At 36.1% G+C, this 19,688-nt stretch overlaps 2 protein-coding genes and 1 pseudogene across 2 annotated transcripts; all 3 read left to right on the forward strand.

Annotated features, from left to right (window-relative positions):
* The first annotated feature begins 1,185 nt into the window (after nt 1-1,185).
* On the forward strand, nt 1,186-3,860 carry LOC109072654 (annotated as a pseudogene).
* Nucleotides 3,861-7,407: 3,547 nt separating this feature from the next.
* On the forward strand, nt 7,408-10,252 carry LOC109072655 (homeobox protein Hox-D10a-like). The gene is made up of 2 exons (XM_019088883.2): nt 7,408-8,746; nt 9,471-10,252. The coding sequence occupies exons 1-2, from the start codon at nt 8,026-8,028 to the stop codon at nt 9,743-9,745; spliced, it is 996 nt and encodes a 331-aa protein (XP_018944428.2). The 5' UTR covers nt 7,408-8,025; the 3' UTR covers nt 9,746-10,252.
* A 1,653-nt stretch (nt 10,253-11,905) lies between these two features.
* On the forward strand, nt 11,906-13,793 carry hoxd9a (homeobox D9a). Its single transcript, XM_019088888.2, has 2 exons — nt 11,906-12,560; nt 12,881-13,793. The coding sequence occupies exons 1-2, from the start codon at nt 12,017-12,019 to the stop codon at nt 13,120-13,122; spliced, it is 786 nt and encodes a 261-aa protein (XP_018944433.1). The 5' UTR covers nt 11,906-12,016; the 3' UTR covers nt 13,123-13,793.
* The last annotated feature ends 5,895 nt before the right edge of the window (nt 13,794-19,688 follow it).

Here is a 19,688-nt window from a genome sequence, read left to right on the forward strand (position 1 = left end):
CAGTTGTTTTGTACTTGGCAGTGTGAATCCGTCTATCTTCCTGTTCTTCCTTTTGGTAACTGCATCGAGGAATTTTATTCAAATCGTTACAAAATCGTTTGACTACTGGAATACAATATCGGACTAAATTGCAGATTTTACTTCAGGCTAAAAAAATAAAGGTACAGTTGAAAATGTTATTACCCTTTACTATATATTACCGTTTATAAACAAAATCGCTGACATTTGGTGAACTGCATTACATTTCTGTGTGTTTCTGTGTCAGCTCCCAGATTTTTTTTCCCACGTATTTTCTTTTTTGCCTTTGTTTCCCAATTTTTTTTCCTATCTTTTTTGCCTTTTTCGACCAATTCGTGTACGTATTTTTCCACGAGGTGGCTAATTCGTACGAAAGATCGTTTGTACGACCTGCACTCGTACGATTTAAAACCATTGCGATTTGCTTCTAGACCCCAGTGAAAGGTAGTTGGGAAACCTAGGAGGGGCGGGGCATTTTGGTGTGATGAGGCTTAATTTCATTAACGTACTTTAAATTATTTGATGTGGTACGAATGTTTACTAATCGTAAAATACGTACGATTTGGCAAAAATCGTATGAACCTTTAATGATGATATTGATAGGTGATTGTTACCGGATCGTTACCTCAATTCGTACGAATTAGCCACCTCGGTAAAATATGTACGAAGACGATTTTGCCGTGAGATACGGGATCGCAGCAACGGTGCATGTTTTTCTGTTGAATGTATTGCCTAAGTTATAACAAAATACGTTATAACAAAAAACTTTCTTAACAAATCCCAATACATTTAAAGAAACACACAAAAAAAAACAAAATAATAATGTACCTTTCCAATCGGGCTTTTCCAAAAAGAGCGGAAATTTTGTAAAACGATTCCATGATAGCCTATTACACCGGTGGTTGATCATAAAAACATACGTAAATAACGCATTCAAAAATCATACCCAGCGTATTGAACAAAAGAGAAAAGTACAGGGAGAGACTTAAAACCACAGAGGAACATAGAGAAAAGTAGTACAGGGAGAGACGGCGATTCAAACACCTTGCGGTTTTTGCTTCAGTCGTCAAAGCTTTTTCTCAAACCAAGAAAAATCTTAAAAGAAACCTAAAAAAACCTAAAAATAAAGCAACAACTAAAAGTAATCCACAATAACTAATGATGTGATGCATTGGAAATAAATTGCTTAATTTTGTGATGAAGGTGCTTAATTTCATTAACTACTGTATGACTTTAAACAAAATATTTGATGTGGTATTTCTTTGATTGTTTACTAATGCCTTGTAATACACACGGGAAATCAACATGGGAGTATCAAAAATGTAGGCAACCAATGACCTTCCTTATGCGGTTACCTACGAGTCGCTCACTTAATGACTGATATTGATATATGGTGATTTTTGTTACCGGATCACATGACACAATTACCTCAAGAATCGATCAAGATGAATTGCACGTCAGCGTACGTTTCCGATTTTTTCTTCCTCGCGAGTCCTATCCACACGCATGTGGTGCAATAGATGGGCAAAGTTTAACAGTCAAGCAGACGATTCCCAGCTTGCCTACCAATACGCACAAGCAAACAACTTTCCTCTCTTAGGCTAAAGCGAGCAATGACGGACTACGAGGATCGCAGCAACGGTGCATCTAATATGTATTTTCTATCACCACTTACTATGTGCCGTTTTTACCACAAACTACGTCGTGTCAAGTACTTTGGTCATCTTCAAACAAACTACGTCGTGTCATCCCTTATTCTTCCAACCTAGCGCAAGTCCAAAATTCCAACCAATTCACTAACAGACACTAAGGAACGGATCATCCGAGCAAATGGCACTACAGGGGCAATTACGCTTCATACTATTCAACGGAGGAGATAATAGAGGGAAGGAGCTAATGCACCGAGATCTCCTGCAGTCATCAAAAGAGAGCGGAAATGATTTTTAAAAACGATTCCATGTATAGCCATCACGGTGGTACTAACTCCTCGTGCAATTTCTTCACCAACGTCGGCCGAAATGGGGTACTTCCACAAGGATTTGATCAATTTTTTGAGACTGTAAACTCTGAGAAGCCCAACCCTGAGCAGCCCAAACAAAAAACTGTCCCCGAGTGTCCCCGGAGAGGCTGTATGTAATGCGTCTACAGACAGCGCGGAGCAGACCGAACAAGACCCTACAGCAGCCGTGGAGGAGGAATCCTAAAAAGTACAACCATCCATTAAAACAAGAACAAATTAACATTACTTTATCGGTTATCGGTTAGCTTTTATGTGCCGCTTTATAAGCATGCAAAAGTTTATTTTTCCAATAAAGGTGTCCCATGTGCCGCTTTATAAGCATGTGTTTGAAAAGAGTCATTGTTTAATGTTTTTTTCTTTTTTATATACATAGTATAGTAGTAAGATATTTTCTAGTATTGTAAAAATCTTTAAAAAAAGTACGATGTGGAAGGCGCTTTCGTATTTCATTATACATCTAAATAGGCTGTATTGTAAAAATGTTTACGATGTGGAAGGCGCTATATATATAAATATATATATATATATATATATATATATATATATATATATATATATATATATATATATATATATATATATATATATATAGTTCATCTGCGAATATGTTGTAAAGACAATATGTTGTAATGATCGTGCTGCGAATCCAGAAAAGCACGTGTTTTAAAAATCTCAAGCCTGTTGCTTGTTTCAGTAGTGATTCGTTTCATTAGCACAAAATATTTTTAGCATGGAAAAGAAACACTTTAATCGAACTGAAAACTCACTTACGGATTACTCGTGTGCGCGTGCGTGCGTTTCGACATAAGTGTGTGTGCGTGAGCGTGTGGGCCGCTTGCATGCTTGCAGCCTATCTATTTCATGTGGCAGATCTTGTATTGTTTTAAAGTCTACGTGGACATACTTCAGTTTTTCCGATTGTTTTGTCTTTGTAACTGCAGTGTGGATTACACAGTAGTCTCATTACAAATTTGGCTTTAGTAAATGAAGTATCGGATGTATTCGAACTTTTAATGTCATCTAATGAAGCATCTGCAGCTGTATTGCAACTGAGTTAGCCTTCAAATTCACTGTAATGTAATCAAGTTACTTTTCTTTTTATAGGTACGACAAAGTCCAGAAAAAAGAGATGCCCATATACGAAATACCAGCTCCGAGAACTTGAACGAGAATTCTTTTTCAATGTGTACATAAACAAAGAGAAACGTCTGCAGTTGTCAAGAATGCTCAGTCTTACAGACCGACAAGTGAAGATCTGGTTCCAGAACCGAAGGATGAAAGAGAAAAAGTTGAACCGAGATCGTCTCCAGTATTTCACTGGAAATCCATTGTTCTGAAAAGCATGATATTGGCCGAGACGATGAAACGATGGCTATTCTATTATGTCATAATTGTGGGACATCATCCATTCGCCAGAAACCTTGGGTTATTTTCATGTCAGCTCTGTATTTTACAACTATGCAAAATACTTGCTATCAAAAATGAATGTGATCTGCGATTAAATTATGCACAAATGATCTACAACAGTGTATTCGCGATGAGGGAAATTATCAGTTATCAGGAACATAGCTCGACAATCTCTTCATAGGCTAGTGTTTATGCCACTGAAATGCAGTAGCTCTGTATTTGTATTTATTTATTGTGTTTTTAATTGTTCATCGAAGTACATTCAAGTAACACACTGCATTAGCAGCAATGCGTTTGGTTACATCAAATCAGTACGTAATTACATTGAGGTAGAACTGTGTATGCATTTATTCGTTTGAAGCATGTAATGTATCTATGTATTAAATAATAATAAAAAAAATACAGCAGATTTTTATCTATTGCTGTGACGCCTCTTGTGTGTGATAGATCGAGTCTAAGTCAACAACACAATTTGTTATTTAACAGTTATTTGTTGTTATTAAATAACATTATTTAATTTTTTTAAGAGTCGCATTTTAAACACATAGGCCTAATTATTTTTCAGACGAAGGCTGATTGTGATTATTAGAGGAAGAATAAACGTGAGGTAGAGCGATAACTATTTCCAATGGTAACTTTATAAGTTTTTGACTAATTATTTTCCTTGTATATTGTTTTACACTAAGGCTATTTACTAAACTTTGAACAGTCTAGACAGTACAATAAACTCTGGGCAGTAAATTAAATTGGGGCTATTGGACCCTCTATCCACTTCAACTGCGACTTTGCCCTGAAACACAAAGGGTGCAGATGTTTGGTTTTTCTGTCTAGGAAGATGTGAACTAAGTATGTGCACAAATAAAAGTGAAAATATAATATTAAGAATTATGTTGCAAAAGAGGCCTAGTCCTCGAATTGAAATCCTGCGCATTACATCACCGCATTTCAACAAGCGTCTTTACTGGGCTGTTTATGTTAAATGTAGCACGTGAAGACTTACACTAACCAGCTTTTCTACAGTGATTTACAAAGTTAGATGCCGTCAGCAAATTTAAAACGTCAAATTAAATATTGCATTTGAACTTCTGTAATGTCAAGGTCGTCACCCTTAACCTTTTTGAATAAGTAAAGGCGCATTTTTTAGGATTCTCTTTGAAAAACTACGCCCTCTCAGAGGCGCCGCAGTGCACCACGGCCCAATATGGCCGCTGCATCCACTCACACTGACCTGCCTTTAAAGGCATCCATACAGTTACCTCTGGGCTAGGTTAAATTGCTCGATGATATGCTTTAAAATAAAACCATAAATATCACTTTCTTCTTAGGGTTGTAGCCAAGGGCAACAAAGCAGTAATATAAGGATATGCTTAAAGCACCAAAAAGCTTACAAAAGACTGTAAGACATTATTTGTTGATTTTTATATCATCAGTAGACATTACTTAAGCAGCTGCTACCTCTGTGGATGCAGCACATAGGCCTATACTGGAAAAACAAAACTGACTTCTGTAGTGTCAGGCAAATGCAGAGCAAGCTACTTGTATTTCCTAGATGTGAGTTACCTCAAAGTTTTAGCCGTGCAGTATATCCCGTTTACTCCAATATTGTTGTGTGTTTTGTAATATAGTGACTGTCCTCATAAGGAATCTTAACATAGACAACCCTTTGATTATTTACATTTTGTTGATACTGCTTGAAGCCACGAGAGGGCGAACTTACAGCAATGATCTGACCTGGTGCTGTGTGTGATTCAAGTTTAGTTGTTCTTCAAAACAATAATGATTCCTGAGCAGCGTTTTGTGATCTAATTTAATGTTTTTACGCACGTGTACTGTTAATACCAATACGTTATTATTGCGATTCACTCTTATCCTTAATTAGATTAATGCTCTTGCATTATATTTCAAAATAACCTTAAAAAAAATAAAAATAAAAAAAACTGAAAACCCGGAAAATATAGGCTATTTTAGTCGCGTACGGAGAATATCTTTCTCTGCATTGATAGGGAGAAGATTTCAGTAAACATCTGCCTAGTTTCAGTGCATTTTTGGGAAACGTCCCGTTCAATAAAGAGATCATACATAAACAGAACCGCTACTACTACTACTACTACTACTACTACTACTACTACTACTAATAATAATAATAATAGTGTCCGTCGTCGTTGTTGTTACATCATCTTTAACATTAAGCATAGCCCATTACAACGTAGCAGACTGATTTTTAAGGGCTTTACCAGCTGCTTTATATATATTAAATGAAATACTCCTACTGATATAAATTAAATTAAATACTCCTACTGATACATGGATTCTAGCATAACGTAGCTGCAGTCCACTACTTATTTAGGAAATGATTAAACTACGAATCTCTACAGTATCCTCTTATTAAATGTGGGTCTTTTTATTATTATTAATTTCATCTATTTAAGGGTGAATCAACAAATTAAATAAACAAAACCGTTGTCGAAGAATTGTAGTGTAAATATATTTACCTTTAAATACATAACAGAGATGAATTATGCATTTCGCATAGTATTATAATATTTTGACGTGTAATTGTGAAATGTGTATACTTTCAAACATGAAAATTGTGTACGTGCTTGTTGATTATGTCTGTTTTCTTATGTCAATCTGATTCTGTATTTTTCTATAGTGATTCTGTGTTTTTATTGTATTTATCTAGAAAAACTTACTGTGTTTACTATTTTTAAACTAATGTACATAAGTGTATTCTAGGAAGACCACTTGTTTAGCGCATGCGTGCATTTTATGCTTTATTAAAATGCTATTAAGAAATTGTGCGTGATTGTTCCTTAACCTAAAATCATTGTATGTTAAGATTTCTATATAAACAAGTTCATAACTCCGTATAGCTATTTTTATATTTTATTATTTTGTGTATATAAAGACAATATTATTCTTTGTGACAATACACCTGTAACAAACACACTGCCGATGATTAATTCAACGGCAAAGATGTAAAGCATTTTATTCTGCGTGCGCAGCATTGTATCAAGTTCTGAAGCAGCAAAGCAGAGATAATTTGGTCACCTTTGTAACTGCTGTTTAATTCTGCAAACGTATTTGCATATTTAGTTACAATTTGATAATGTTGCATATAACATGTTATTGCTGAAAAAAGTGTAGCAAAGTGAAAATGCGTTTAAAACGCTATATTGTTTTACAAGATACACTACCATATAAATGTATTTATTAAAATAAAAAACTCTTCACTCTGTACATTTAAAATAACTGCATTAATTACAAAACATTCATAAAAATTCATGTAAACTTTTGACTTGCGCTATATATTTTAAACATACACATCACATCTTTATAATGATAAGGTGAATGATAAGGTGATGAAATATATGTATGGATAACATATAATAAATATATGTCTGGCTAACATATAATTCTGATTTAACAAGTACAAGATTTCTTTTATTTAATTTAGAAAATAACAACAAAAATTGTACATGAATTATTAAATAGTAATCACACTGAAATTTCCTTTGCCTCCGATCAAAAGGTCCAACTGCAGACAGGCAACATCAGATTTTTAATGATAAAGTGACAGTGACGTGACATTCAGCCAAGTATGGTGACCCATACTCAGAATTAGTGCTCTGCATTTAACCCATCCGAAGTGCACACACACAGAGCAGTGAACACACACACACACTGTGAACACACACCCGGAGCAGTGGGCAGCCATTTTATGCTGCGGCGCCCGGGGAGCAGTTGGGGGTTCGATGCCTTGCTCAAGGGCACCTAAGTCGTGGTATTGAAGGTGGAGAGAGAACTGTACATGCACTCCCCCCACCCACAATTCCTGCCGGCCCGAGACTCGAACTCACAACCCTTCGATTGGGAGTCCGACTCTCTAACCATTAGGCCACGTGTAATGAGTGTTAAATAAAAAAAAAAAATAAAAATAAAAATAAAAAATAAAAATAAAATCCCACATGTAAAAGTTGAATCACAATTTTGCTTTTCACCCTTAATCCAGTATGCAGTCAGCCGTGTTTAGGCCCACGTCCGCCGCCTCATTTTGTTCTGCATTGTCCTCTGCATTTTGCCTAGGGACACTGTAAAAGACGAGAAATTCCTTCTGCTGTGTCTGCGTACATTTCTTATCTTGACCTTGAATTGGAGTTAAAAGGAATACAAAACAGACTGTGTTGAATGCTGCCATTTAATTTCCTGGTTCTCGCTCTTTGTTCGACAGTTTAGTATATATTAATCCAGTTGCGTCACATTTTGTCTTAATTGTATATGTTATTCTGAAAATGGATTTAACAATGTTATTCTGACCGTCTTGAAACCAATTTCAAGTCCTTGTTCTAGGTGTCGCTGTTGACCACGTCTAAAACTTCAAACCATGTGTCAATGCGCCCACGTGACGGGGAAGAGCCTGCGTCTCAAGGCCATTTTCAAATTTCATTGGTGAGAGTGTCATGTGGTTGCAGAGAGACTCTCTGGGTTATACAGGGATTGTTTTGCTAGATATGTCAGCTTACAGAGGACACTTCTCAGCTTCTTAAAAAAAAAGAAAGAAAGAAAAAAAAAACTCCAAAATGTCCTTTCCCAACAGCTCTCCTGCTGCAAACACGTTTTTGGTAGATTCCTTGATTGGGGCGTGCAGAACAGATTTTTATTCCAGCAGTAACATGTACATGCCAGCCACTGCAGAAATGGGAACCTATGGAATGCAAACCTGTGGACTCCTGCCGTCTCTTGGCAAACGGGTGGAAGTAAACCACCAAAACATGGGCATGAACGTCCACTCGTACATACCTCAAACTGATAACTGGGCAGATCCAAGCAGGTCCTGCCGATTAGAGCAACCGCTCAACCAGATGTCCACCTGCACATTTTCACAAAGCATAAAAGAAGAAACTAACTGTTGTATGTACTCCGACAAGAGAGCAAAGGTCAGTTCGTCCGAGATAACCGCGTACTCCAACCTGATTCCCGAAACATGCTCCGTTGATAGTCCCGAGATTCCTGTCCCTGGATATTTTAGACTAAGTCAAACTTATGCGACGGCGAAAAACCCGGACTATGACACCGAGACGATGAGCCCGAGCACCACGTTAATGCAGCTGAACAGGGTGACTCCAAAGGCGCAGTCAACGCCCTTCGTCGAGGTGGAAAAGAAGCTTCCGCACGATCGGGACACAAGGAGCTCTTCCCCGGCGCAGAGTCCAGAGCCCAAAGTCAGCACGCTGGAGGAGAAGAATTGCTCAACTGAGGCGTCTGTCTCCAGCCCCGAACTGCCACACAGAGAACGCAAAGGTGGGTACAATAAACGGATTAATCGCGTCTTGGTGTAATGCGAACGCTCCAGCATCATAAAACTCAATATAAAACACAAACAACCCGAAAGTCGTAATGTTTAATGGGAGTCTTACTCAGGTTGCAGTAAAAGCCTTAACAGGAAACAGCACTGCGAGGGCGCGTCAACATCAAATACCTTTTGTTGCAAGTGGCTTTGGTCAATATAAGCACAGTCTCAGTGAAATGTATTTGCAACTTTATCCATTCAGCAGGAAAAATGAATGTACTTCTAATGTAGGAACCATTCATTGCCATTCATTTGTTACTAACTGCAACATGGTAAGCAGAGCTTGGCAAAATCAGTAAGTTAAATTTTACAATATTGCTTATATAAAAAGTACATTGGTTATGAGTAGTAGCTAATTTAGCTTATTAAAAATACTAAATGTAAACCTCAGAAAAAAAATAAATAAATAATTCAGTAAAAGTATAAGCTGCAGAGATCTAGTCAACACTTGAATTGTCATTATGTGCTGAAAGACCAAATGAGGCCACATGGGCTATTACAGCTATTTCGACTCAGTACGTTAATTCTGATGATCTGTAGGCATAGGTTTAATTATGATAACTGTTTTAACAAGCATGCTGTCTATTTTTTTCTCATGTAGAAAGAAAGTGTCTTAATTTCCTTTTTTCTTTTTTTTTTTTTTTGCTGTTTGCTCACTGTCTTTTTGTTTTGCAGAGTCTAAAAACGACACACCGACGAGCAACTGGTTGACCGCGAAGAGTGGAAGGAAAAAAAGATGCCCGTACACAAAGCACCAGACCTTGGAATTAGAAAAAGAGTTTTTATTCAACATGTACCTGACTCGGGAGCGCCGTCTAGAGATAAGCAAAAGCGTCAACCTCACTGACAGACAAGTGAAAATCTGGTTCCAAAACCGCAGGATGAAACTTAAGAAGATGAGTAGAGAAAATCGGATTCGTGAACTCACATCCAATCTCACTTTTTCGTGAGCATGCAAACAAGAGCATTTCAAAAACTTACCTCCCCGTTTCGGTCCATCGGTGTTCTCCTGTATAATGCTGACATGAGGGCAGTGTGCATTGTTTTGGCTACTTTCACGTTGCTAAATCATTTGTTGCTACATCTTTGAATGCATTTGAAATGTGAAGCCTTGTGTATTTCAATATGTTTCACAGGGTATTAAATTGGTGTTAGGTCTTAACTTATAATAAGATAGATTAATGTTATTATTATTAATAAGATAGAAACAGACTGTTCCGAGCGGTTTCATTTCAGCGGGGACAGAGCAAAAATGTCGCAGAAACATTTGCGCCAAAAAAAAAAAAAAAAGACATGAAAGCACATTTGAAAGTAAAGGTCACCCATTCTTTCTCCAGTACATTTATCTGAAATAATTACGTGTAAAGGTTTCTGTATAATAGATGTTTAAATATGTCTGTATCAGTGCATGTTTGTGGCATGTGGTCAGTGGACAATAAATTCATAATATGTCATAATAGTGTTTATTGTTATATTTGTATAATGAAGTTTCTAAACCACGGTTTAATCAAGACCACATTACATTCAACAATACTACCCTCAAACACACACACGCACACGAGAACATATATTTGTATTTGTACTCCGCTGATTAAACCCCCGTTTGTAAAATATGATCTACAACAAAGTTATTTATAAATATGATCTTATGTTAAAATATAGTCCGTGTTTGAGCCTGAATGTATGTCATTTTCTAAACGTATTTTGTTTGTACTTAAATTATATTCAAAGACAAAATAGCAAATACAAACTAATTTACAAATAGGCCTACTTGTCAACTGATATTTCTTTGAAAAATTATGGCCTTATACTATATCTTTTGCTGATTGTTTTTTTTTTTTTTACACTGTTATGTAAAGGCCCAAAACAACTGAAAATGTTTTGATCGACGAAAAAGCCATGGAATGCTTATTTGCTTTGCACTATAAATAAATAAAATAATAAAATAAATAAAAATAAAAATACTAACGGACGTCACTTACAAACAAAACAAAAGTTTTCTTAATTCCTGTATGCCCAAAAAAAGGAATCCACTTTCCACAAGTCTAAAAATTATATTACTGTTCTGCATTTTTCTCTCTGTAGCACTAACCACTCAATCTCTAATGTGCATGCATGCAAACACACACAATGCCAACCATGCTTTTATAGGCACATGCTCAAGTCTTTGGCCACAGACGGGAACGCAGATTATAATTTTGACCAAAATTCAAATTATTTTCTCAAGTCAGGAAGAAATATGCAATGAATTGTGTTTAATCTCTCTTTACACAGATGATCTATTCGGTCTTGAACCTTTTAGTTATTTTATTGTAAAGTGACGTAGCAACATCCGCTTTATTACCATTATTCATTCCACTTTGTCATCGCCACCTCATTCAGTGCACGACGTTTATTATCTAAAAAGGCGAGAATATTCCTATATTTATTATTATTATTATTATTATTATTATTATTATTATTTAATGATAGACACGTGGGTCAAGACACTTTGAAATGCCAAGAATGTTTTTTATTAAGGGAACATTAATACATAATCAAATACACCTCATAAATTTTTTATTGATACACATAAAATAGTATGACTCGCTTTTCAATAAGCACCAAAAATATACCCAAATATTACTTCCTGTGTCAATCTTATAACACCTTACAGTCAGTAGCAAACTTACAGCAACTGAATTGCAGATCTTAACACTAAAGCAGCGAGGAGCGTTTATAAAATATGAGAATCTGTGAGGCTGTGGTGGTTCGTTGTTTTACAGCATGTTATTACATTTATTTTACGAGGACTTGCAACTCGGTACTCTATAAAATACTTTACAAGGCTAGAGTATGACATACCTTATGACGAAATTTTGCAGGATTTTACACTGCTGGAATCGTATGTTACGCTATCAATGGAGAGGGCTGGCACTGTAATAAATGTAGCTATGTATTAATATGACCTTGTTAAATAGGCTATTGGTTTAAAACATGTTGAATGCAGAATATTACTACATCTAAGTTAAGACGAAAATTATTTCTTATCTTATTTTTTAAGAGTACAAATCAAACACACCGTTATAAGCGGACTGATTTACTCTCTGTATCAGTAAATATGATCACGTGATTCATGTAACCAATCACTGAAGATGAAGGCAGCAAAAATACTATGATTGTTCAGAGGCAAGGTTTCGGAAACAGAGTAACGGTTTATATGAGTTCGAAGGGATCCAAAAATGTCGACTAGTTCAGCTCTCAGTAGCTATTATGTGGACTCTATTATGGGGCACGACACGGAGGATGTGTACGGAGCGCGTTATGTCCAGGGCTCACACACCGTGCCCTCGAGGCCGTCAGGTGTGGGGGAAAATGCGGACTTTTCCTCGTGCAGCTTCGCTTCAAAATCAGCCGTGTTCCCTGCGTCCTGGACCTCGGTTCATCAACCATCTCCTGCTGCTGTGTCCGGACTTTACCATCCATACGTCCACCAGACCCATCTTTCGGACAACAGATACGTGCGCTCCTGGATAGAACCAGTCTCAAGCCATATCTCTCTGTCGGGGCTCCACTCCAGCAGTCGGCACAGCGGCACAAAGACTGAAAGTTTACCCTCGAAAAGGACTGAAAGCGCGGCGTTTGAAACGGAGACACCGGTGGTTCCCGAGTTTAGCTGCAGGGCTGTATCAAAGAGCGTAGACAAAGCGACTGGAGAAACGGTTGCAAATGATATTTCGAGTCACGATGAACCTAAAGACGAAAAACAACAACAACTTGACCCAAGTAAGTAAAATGAATTGCCCCTTGATTTACAACCTTCCAACTGCCCTAAACTGGAGGTTTTACAAACCTATAAAAGTTTCCGGGCTCTTACCACGGGCCGAAATATTGCCTTCATCTGTAGGCTATAGTGAGAATGCTATAGCCTCTATATAGCTATATATAACCTATTAATACAAAAAGTTGCATTCACATACACACATTTTTTTTAATGTATAAATATTAACGTATAGCACCCTTTGATTATTGCTAGTCTAATCAAGTGCTCTAATGTAAAGCTTATTTACGTGTTTTTTTTTCTTCTTTTTTTTTTTTCCTTTCAGGCAACCCGGCAGCAAACTGGATCCATGCGAGGTCAACAAGAAAGAAACGTTGCCCTTACACAAAATATCAGACTCTGGAATTAGAGAAGGAATTCCTGTATAACATGTATTTAACGAGGGATCGTCGTTATGAAGTTGCACGAATCCTGAATTTAACAGAACGGCAGGTTAAAATCTGGTTTCAGAACAGAAGAATGAAAATGAAGAAGATGAACCGAGAGAGGAGCAGTAAAGATCCTTAGTAAATGTAATGTGAGTGACTTGAAAAGAATGGGCATTCCACAATAAATTATACAGTAGCTTGGCTTAAAACGCTTAAAATCTGTTTCCTAGCACCATGGTGGAGTAGTTCATTCAGGATCTGAGAATTCAGTGTCCTATCTTTCAAAGTAAAATTCAGCGTCAGAGGTTATTTATCCTTATTCATAAAAATCCTACCACTAAAATGTCTTATAGGGAATTAGGATATATGATTCGTGGTCTGATCAGTTATTAATGTGCTGAGCTGTATAATTATGTTCATAATGCATGCAAAACCCGCTCTTCACCTTCATGCAGCCACATGTAATAATTTACCGTGCCGTTAATTTCTGTCTTTTTTAAATTGGACATTATGTACAATCTCATATTTCAAAGCTTGTATATTTATAGTTGAAGCTCTTGTTGGTGTGGTAGATGCATCAATACGGTCTAAATTATAAAAGAAAATCGAACGTTTCAGTCTGTTTTTTTTTTTGTTTGTTTGTTTTTTGTTTGTTTTGTTTTTGTTTTGTTTTCTTTTTTTAACAGTGACATTTACCTTCAGTGTTTTATAGTGAATTTGGGTGTAAGATTTGTTAAATACTCTACTCGTGCACCTACTGTGAAATTGTTCTCTTTAGACCATGTTTTACAAATAAATTGCATATGTACAGACATGTTTAATATGTACAGACCTTTTAAATAACAAACATACGTTGTATACACGGTGCTACCACCTGCGACAAGGCTAATTTTGTTTCACTTTGAACATAAAATACAGGTTCGTTGTTAGGTAATATTGAAGAAAAGAAAAAAAAGTTTATGATTAGGAAAAGGTGTTGCAAAGAACCCCACTTTATCGTCAAACCTGTACCAATAATTGCTTTAGAGCAGGAAGAAACTGGGTCCAATAAAGCTATAGAAAGAGCTAGACGTCTGGTCTAAATGAGTTTATGGTATAGGACTGTAATTGCTCTTCTCTTTGAAACTAACCTCACTGGTTCTTTGTGTCTGTTACTTGCTCACAAAAACGTAGACACTTCTACGGGGCGTCTGGTCGTACTGATGGCGAGACTAAAGCAACATCGACCCCCAGTACACTGAAAGTCACGTTTATTCACGAAATGCATCTCTACTCCAAAAACCTTAAAGCTGACAATCGTTTGTGGTGTTGCTATTACAACAAAATGCAACAGGAATCTTTTCATCTTAGAAAAAAGGTCAACATGAAAGCCAATTAAATACTTATAACAAGCTGAGTAGAGGTAAAATATACATGCATTTCGTTGTATAAACAAATACGACTTCAAAATATAGGCCTATTTAAATGTCTGGTAACTTGACTGCAAAAAAAAAAAGAAACGTATACATCCCGCAATTTTCAAAGAATGCGAGATTAAACAGGTGTGCACATTATTGCCACTAGAGGGCACAGCTGTTCTGTGAAAATAAAGGGCTGCCTGTGGCTGTGCACACTTACTTACAGGAGCTTAATCAGATATCAAAACAGGATAACAACTGGGAAATTAGTTAAATTCGAATGTGCTTCCAGAAAGTTAATATTTCTGGACAAACATATGAGTTCAGTTCCCCCATGCTAAGGTGCACCCGTAGTTGCAGGGTCTGTTTTGAATTATAATATGGGTTGAGAAACGACAAGAACAAAGGAATTTGGCCAGTGAGCATGTATATCTCATTATGGAGCACTGTGTGGGTTAGTTATGGCTAAACAGATAAATGCAGATGAGAGTTGTGGATGGAATGTATTATATTATTATGAGTTGGGGGTTCCGGGCCCTCCATCGAAAGTGCATTTGCTTAATATATTAATAATGATCCTTAACAAATGGGCTGAATGAGTTTATTAGGTAGACAACTAAGTGAGGTTACTACTGTTTATTTCACTTTACTTTACATAATGTTTCTTTCCATTTGACTAAAAGTGCAATACAAATGGAATCATCAGGAAAACAATCATTTAGAAATGAAAATTAAAAATTAAGGCTTTATTGAAAACAGCATACAGCAACATATATAAATGTAACAAAGCCATTTGTTTTATTTGTTTTAAGCAATAACGCACAATGGAAAACAAAATCAACTAAAATCTAAATGTAGTTTTAAATATTTATAGATTTGTTGTCACATCTAAAATGAACACTTTTTCTACATACAATGCTGGTAATTCAATGTTTCAACAAAACAACAGTTTCTAATAATAAACATTCTTCTTCTTCTTCTTCTTCTTCTTCTTCTTATTATTATTATTATTAGTAATAGTAGGAGTGGTATATGAATACATGCAAATGTAATGAAAGCAGTAGGCCTACACACCGAAAAAGCACAGCATTTCGCTGACTCCAAACATAGACAGAAAAGAGCAAAACATACACTTCATATAATTTTCCTTTCCCTCCTCTCCCTCCCTGTCTGTCATGTGACCTATGACTAAGGCATGCTGTAGCACACTGACTGCAGAATTTGGCTGTGGGCCTGTTCACCAAATAACATCAGCTCTCTAAATCATATCTGATTCCACTGGCATTTGTAACGATCTGACATCACCAATGAGTTCTCACTTTGTCGACCCTTCACATAACACACTGGGCGAAGTATTTTCTCCTGCAGATCAACATTTCCACAAAATGCTGAACGGAAGGCATGTGATGGCGTATGGCGACGGCCAGCACTGATGCAATAATTTTATCTGCTTGGGAGATCTGCGACACAGAGCGCCAGTTATCAGTCGAATCCCGGTGGAATTACGTGTCACTGCGACCGCTCTAAATTTTATGCACACGATAACTTTCAAAGACAGCGGGTCTTTACGACACTGCGAGAGGCCGGGTCGCTGCAACACCAAGCCTGTAAATCGTCCGGTGGTAATACTGGCTCGGAACCAGCGTGCCTAAATCAGCGCTCGCCTCCGTTTTAGATGTTCCCTTGGATGAGACTTCAAGGTTGTCGGGCATATCTGTTTTCAGATTACTGTAGCTTCCCATTGATTATAAAGGCGTTCCCTTTCAAGACCCCCCCCCCCACCACCACCACCACCACCATCACCTCTCCATACCTACCCCCTGTTATTCCATACAAACCTGAATTCAATTATACATTGCTGAAACAGGGATGTCTGTCCTTATATAAGATGGATATACAAGTACCCCGAGTGTAGTTATGTATTTATTTATTTTTTTGTCTTTTTTGTTTCATGTATTTATTTTAGTTTTAATTTCGAATATTCAGAAGCGCTTATGCACGCAAACATTCAATTTTTTTATTACTCAAGTTATGTACGGAATAAATAAAACATGGTGACTACAAGCAAAGCCCGCGTTAAAAAAAGAAAAGATAAAAAAGAAAATAAAAAACCACTGCAGCCTAAATCATAATTAATTTACAGTAAAATACATTTTGAACAAAAAAATTGTTGTTATTTGATTCTAAATTAGCAAATTAGACATGAATAATTATTTTTTTTCTTTTCATTAGCCTATATATTATTTGTGTCAGAATATATAAAATCGCGATTTTTGTATGCAAAACCATAATGTTTATCTGGCGTCTACAGCTCTTCTGACATCTCCAGCCTCATAGTAGTCCATTTGACAAACAAGCATAATAACAATAATAATAATAGTTAGTATTCAAATAAACACACATACAGAAACAGAGGCAAATGTGTTTACATTTTAAACGCCGACAAATTATTCTTTTCTATGATTCTCCCAGTTCTAAATAGCTAACAAATGTATGAATCGATGTTTTGTTGATCAAAGCACATTATGAGAACCATATTCAGAACTGTGTATTTTTATTGTCGTTTATAAAATATATAAGCCTAAGTTAATGATCAATTATTATTCAGTTTAAACAAAAGTATTAAAAACATTTCATACACTTAGCTCCAAAATTCATCCCTTATACACAACGTATTATCTGATATTATTCACTGTGAGCATTAAGGTAGATTTAAGTAAACCTAGTTATTACACAAACAACCTTTTTATTGATCGTCGGTGCTTACTTTTTAATATGTTTTATAGCTAAAATTATGTACAATTCTAGGTAGGCCTAAATTAAACTCAAACTAATTTAATTATTTTACATATTTTATACTTACAAAACAACACAAATTAATGATATTTTAGCGTGTCTTTACTATTTCTCTCTCTGCATGTATCTCTCTCTCTCTCTCACACACACACACCCCCACAAACACACTCTCTCTTGGCAGATGTCTGTGACTGTATTTTCTTTGCTGAGGAAGTGCAGCTGGCTCGGTCATTATGCGCAAAAAACTGGAGGCTTTGCGGCAGCCCAGATTCCTTTTTGTTAGAGACAATTTACAGCTTTGTAATAGATCTTTTTATGAGCCTATTTCGTCTGTCATTGGATGCCACTGGTCATGTGCAAGACGCAAACGTCTTCATGACCCCTTTTCCTGATTTCCCAAGCGATTTTCCACTACATTCTGTGGCTAAAGGCTCCGAATCAAAAATACAAAGTGTGCTCATATATTTAAATGTTTTTTTTTTTTTTTTTTTTTTTTTTTTTCTCTGTGTACTGCTATCTGTGTTAGAGATCCAGAGGACAAATCCAAGGCTTTGGTAACGTGCATAACCGATTACGTATGTTGTCAGATGCTTCGGGTGTAACAAGGGTTGCATTTCTAAACAGAATACAGTAGGCTACCGGACGGCTGATTTGAAACAAGCTTCATAATATTCACCAGCAGCGCGGGAGGCACAACATGGATTACAGGACTTTGTTTGGTAAGTTTCCATTTCATTAAATTGAACATGCTGGACAATATATGCTATCGTAATAGCATAGTCAGGAGCTACAGGACCAGCAGGTTTTTGGTTTGCGATAATAATTTCAGACTGTGACAGCAGCATAGGCAGACTGATAAAATCAAACTCGCAGGGTAATCACTGTTTTTGTAGTTAAAAGAAAAATTAAATAGCACATTTTTAGTAGAGACAAGGCATCCTTTGGGATTCTGCTAAAAGCTAGAAGAGTGCTCATTTAAAACAGCTTATTATATTTTAGGGTAATGTGCCTTTTTCATGTTGGCCTAACTTTACTAGATCTTAATTTTACTCATTTGATAGAAATGTTTGATTTGACTCACAGCTTTGAATATGAAAAACATGAACCTTTATAAATACATTTTTAATGCACAACTGATATTAGTAGCTATTATAATAGTTATCGTGGTAGTACTGTTGTCATTCAAATGAACCAGAAGCAAATCTTCAAAAATGGTAAAATTAAAAACATAAAGTTATGTAAACTTTCAAATGATAACTGTTCATCAGTTAGTTTTATGACCGATTCAAACCTTTCTTGTATTTTTTATTTTATTTTAATGTTTAATGCAATGACGCTTTTATATATATATATATATATATATATATATATATATATATATATATATATATATATATATATATATATATATATATATATATATATATATATATATATATACATATATATATATATGTATATGTGTGTGTGTGTGTGTGTGTGTGTGTGTGTGTGTGTGTGTGTGTGTGTGTGTGTGTGTAAAAACAATTATCCACACCAATTACAAATTTATATTCAGACGTTATTCTATCTAGCTTTAATCGGTGCATGAAAATACTGATTTACAGCGTTTATCAATAAGGAGGAGAAATAGAGATTTTGAAAGTTTGTAAAACTGTGGACGTTGTTGTGTGTTTTAATGTATGCCTCCCTTAATGGTGAGAATGGCGCAGTTTTTTGGGAAGGGAGACGGGGTCTGCGGAACAAAGACAGTATTTCACAGTCAGCTGACAGGCCGCTGCAGAGGTATTTACAACCTCACTGCAATGCGGCAAAGGAAGCGAGAGGAGCCTACAAACGAGTTAACCGAAACCAGAGCAATACACACTCATAAACATTCACTTCAACTACTTTACAACGCATTTCATCTCATTTTTTTTTAATTCCAATACAAACTTGATATTAACGATTACAAACTCTTTTTAATAATAATCTAGAATTATATATAGAATTCTCCTAGAATAGCTAGTTTAAAATGATTTTCCCCGGTTGATAATCATGCAACGTGCATTGTCGTCAATTTATCTTTTGTATCATTTAAAGTGTTGCCTTTTCAAAAACCAGATCATATTATATTAAATATTCTAGAAAAGAAATAAAAATGTGATATTGTGAGATGTGATATTCAAAGTATACATATACATTAGTTATGTAAGCACTTCTTGTAGTTTCTCTCTCTCTCTCTCTCTCTCTCTCTCTCTGCGTGTGGGTTGCATGCTGGGAACGGAAGTGTGGTGTGGAGGGTTGAGAGCGGCACGGTTTGAAGTTGTTTTCAAGTTTAAACTAATTTTTCTGTGGTTTTGTTTATCACTTTTTTTTTTTTTTTTTTTGGTTTATCACTAATTTTATCTTATGGTTTTGAAAAAGGGGGAAAAATACAAAAAACTGGGGTAATTTATTTATTTAGTTAAGGCCATGGCGTCTCTCCCAGGCGAGAGAACGCCGGGGTTATCAATTAAAAATGGGTGTAAAG

This window comes from Cyprinus carpio, chromosome A9 (genome assembly GCF_018340385.1).
Source record: "Cyprinus carpio isolate SPL01 chromosome A9, ASM1834038v1, whole genome shotgun sequence".
Taxonomy (NCBI): domain Eukaryota; kingdom Metazoa; phylum Chordata; class Actinopteri; order Cypriniformes; family Cyprinidae; genus Cyprinus; species Cyprinus carpio.

Coding starts and splice junctions, on each gene's coding strand:
- LOC109072655 (XM_019088883.2), top strand. CDS start 8,026: ATGTCCTTTCCCAACAGCTCTCCTGCTGCAAACACGTTTTTGGTAGAT. Junction 8,747..9,470: donor GCCACACAGAGAACGCAAAG/GTGGGTACAATA, acceptor TTTGTTTTGCAG/AGTCTAAAAACGACACACCG.
- hoxd9a (XM_019088888.2), top strand. CDS start 12,017: ATGTCGACTAGTTCAGCTCTCAGTAGCTATTATGTGGACTCTATTATG. Junction 12,561..12,880: donor ACAACAACAACTTGACCCAA/GTAAGTAAAATG, acceptor TTTTCCTTTCAG/GCAACCCGGCAGCAAACTGG.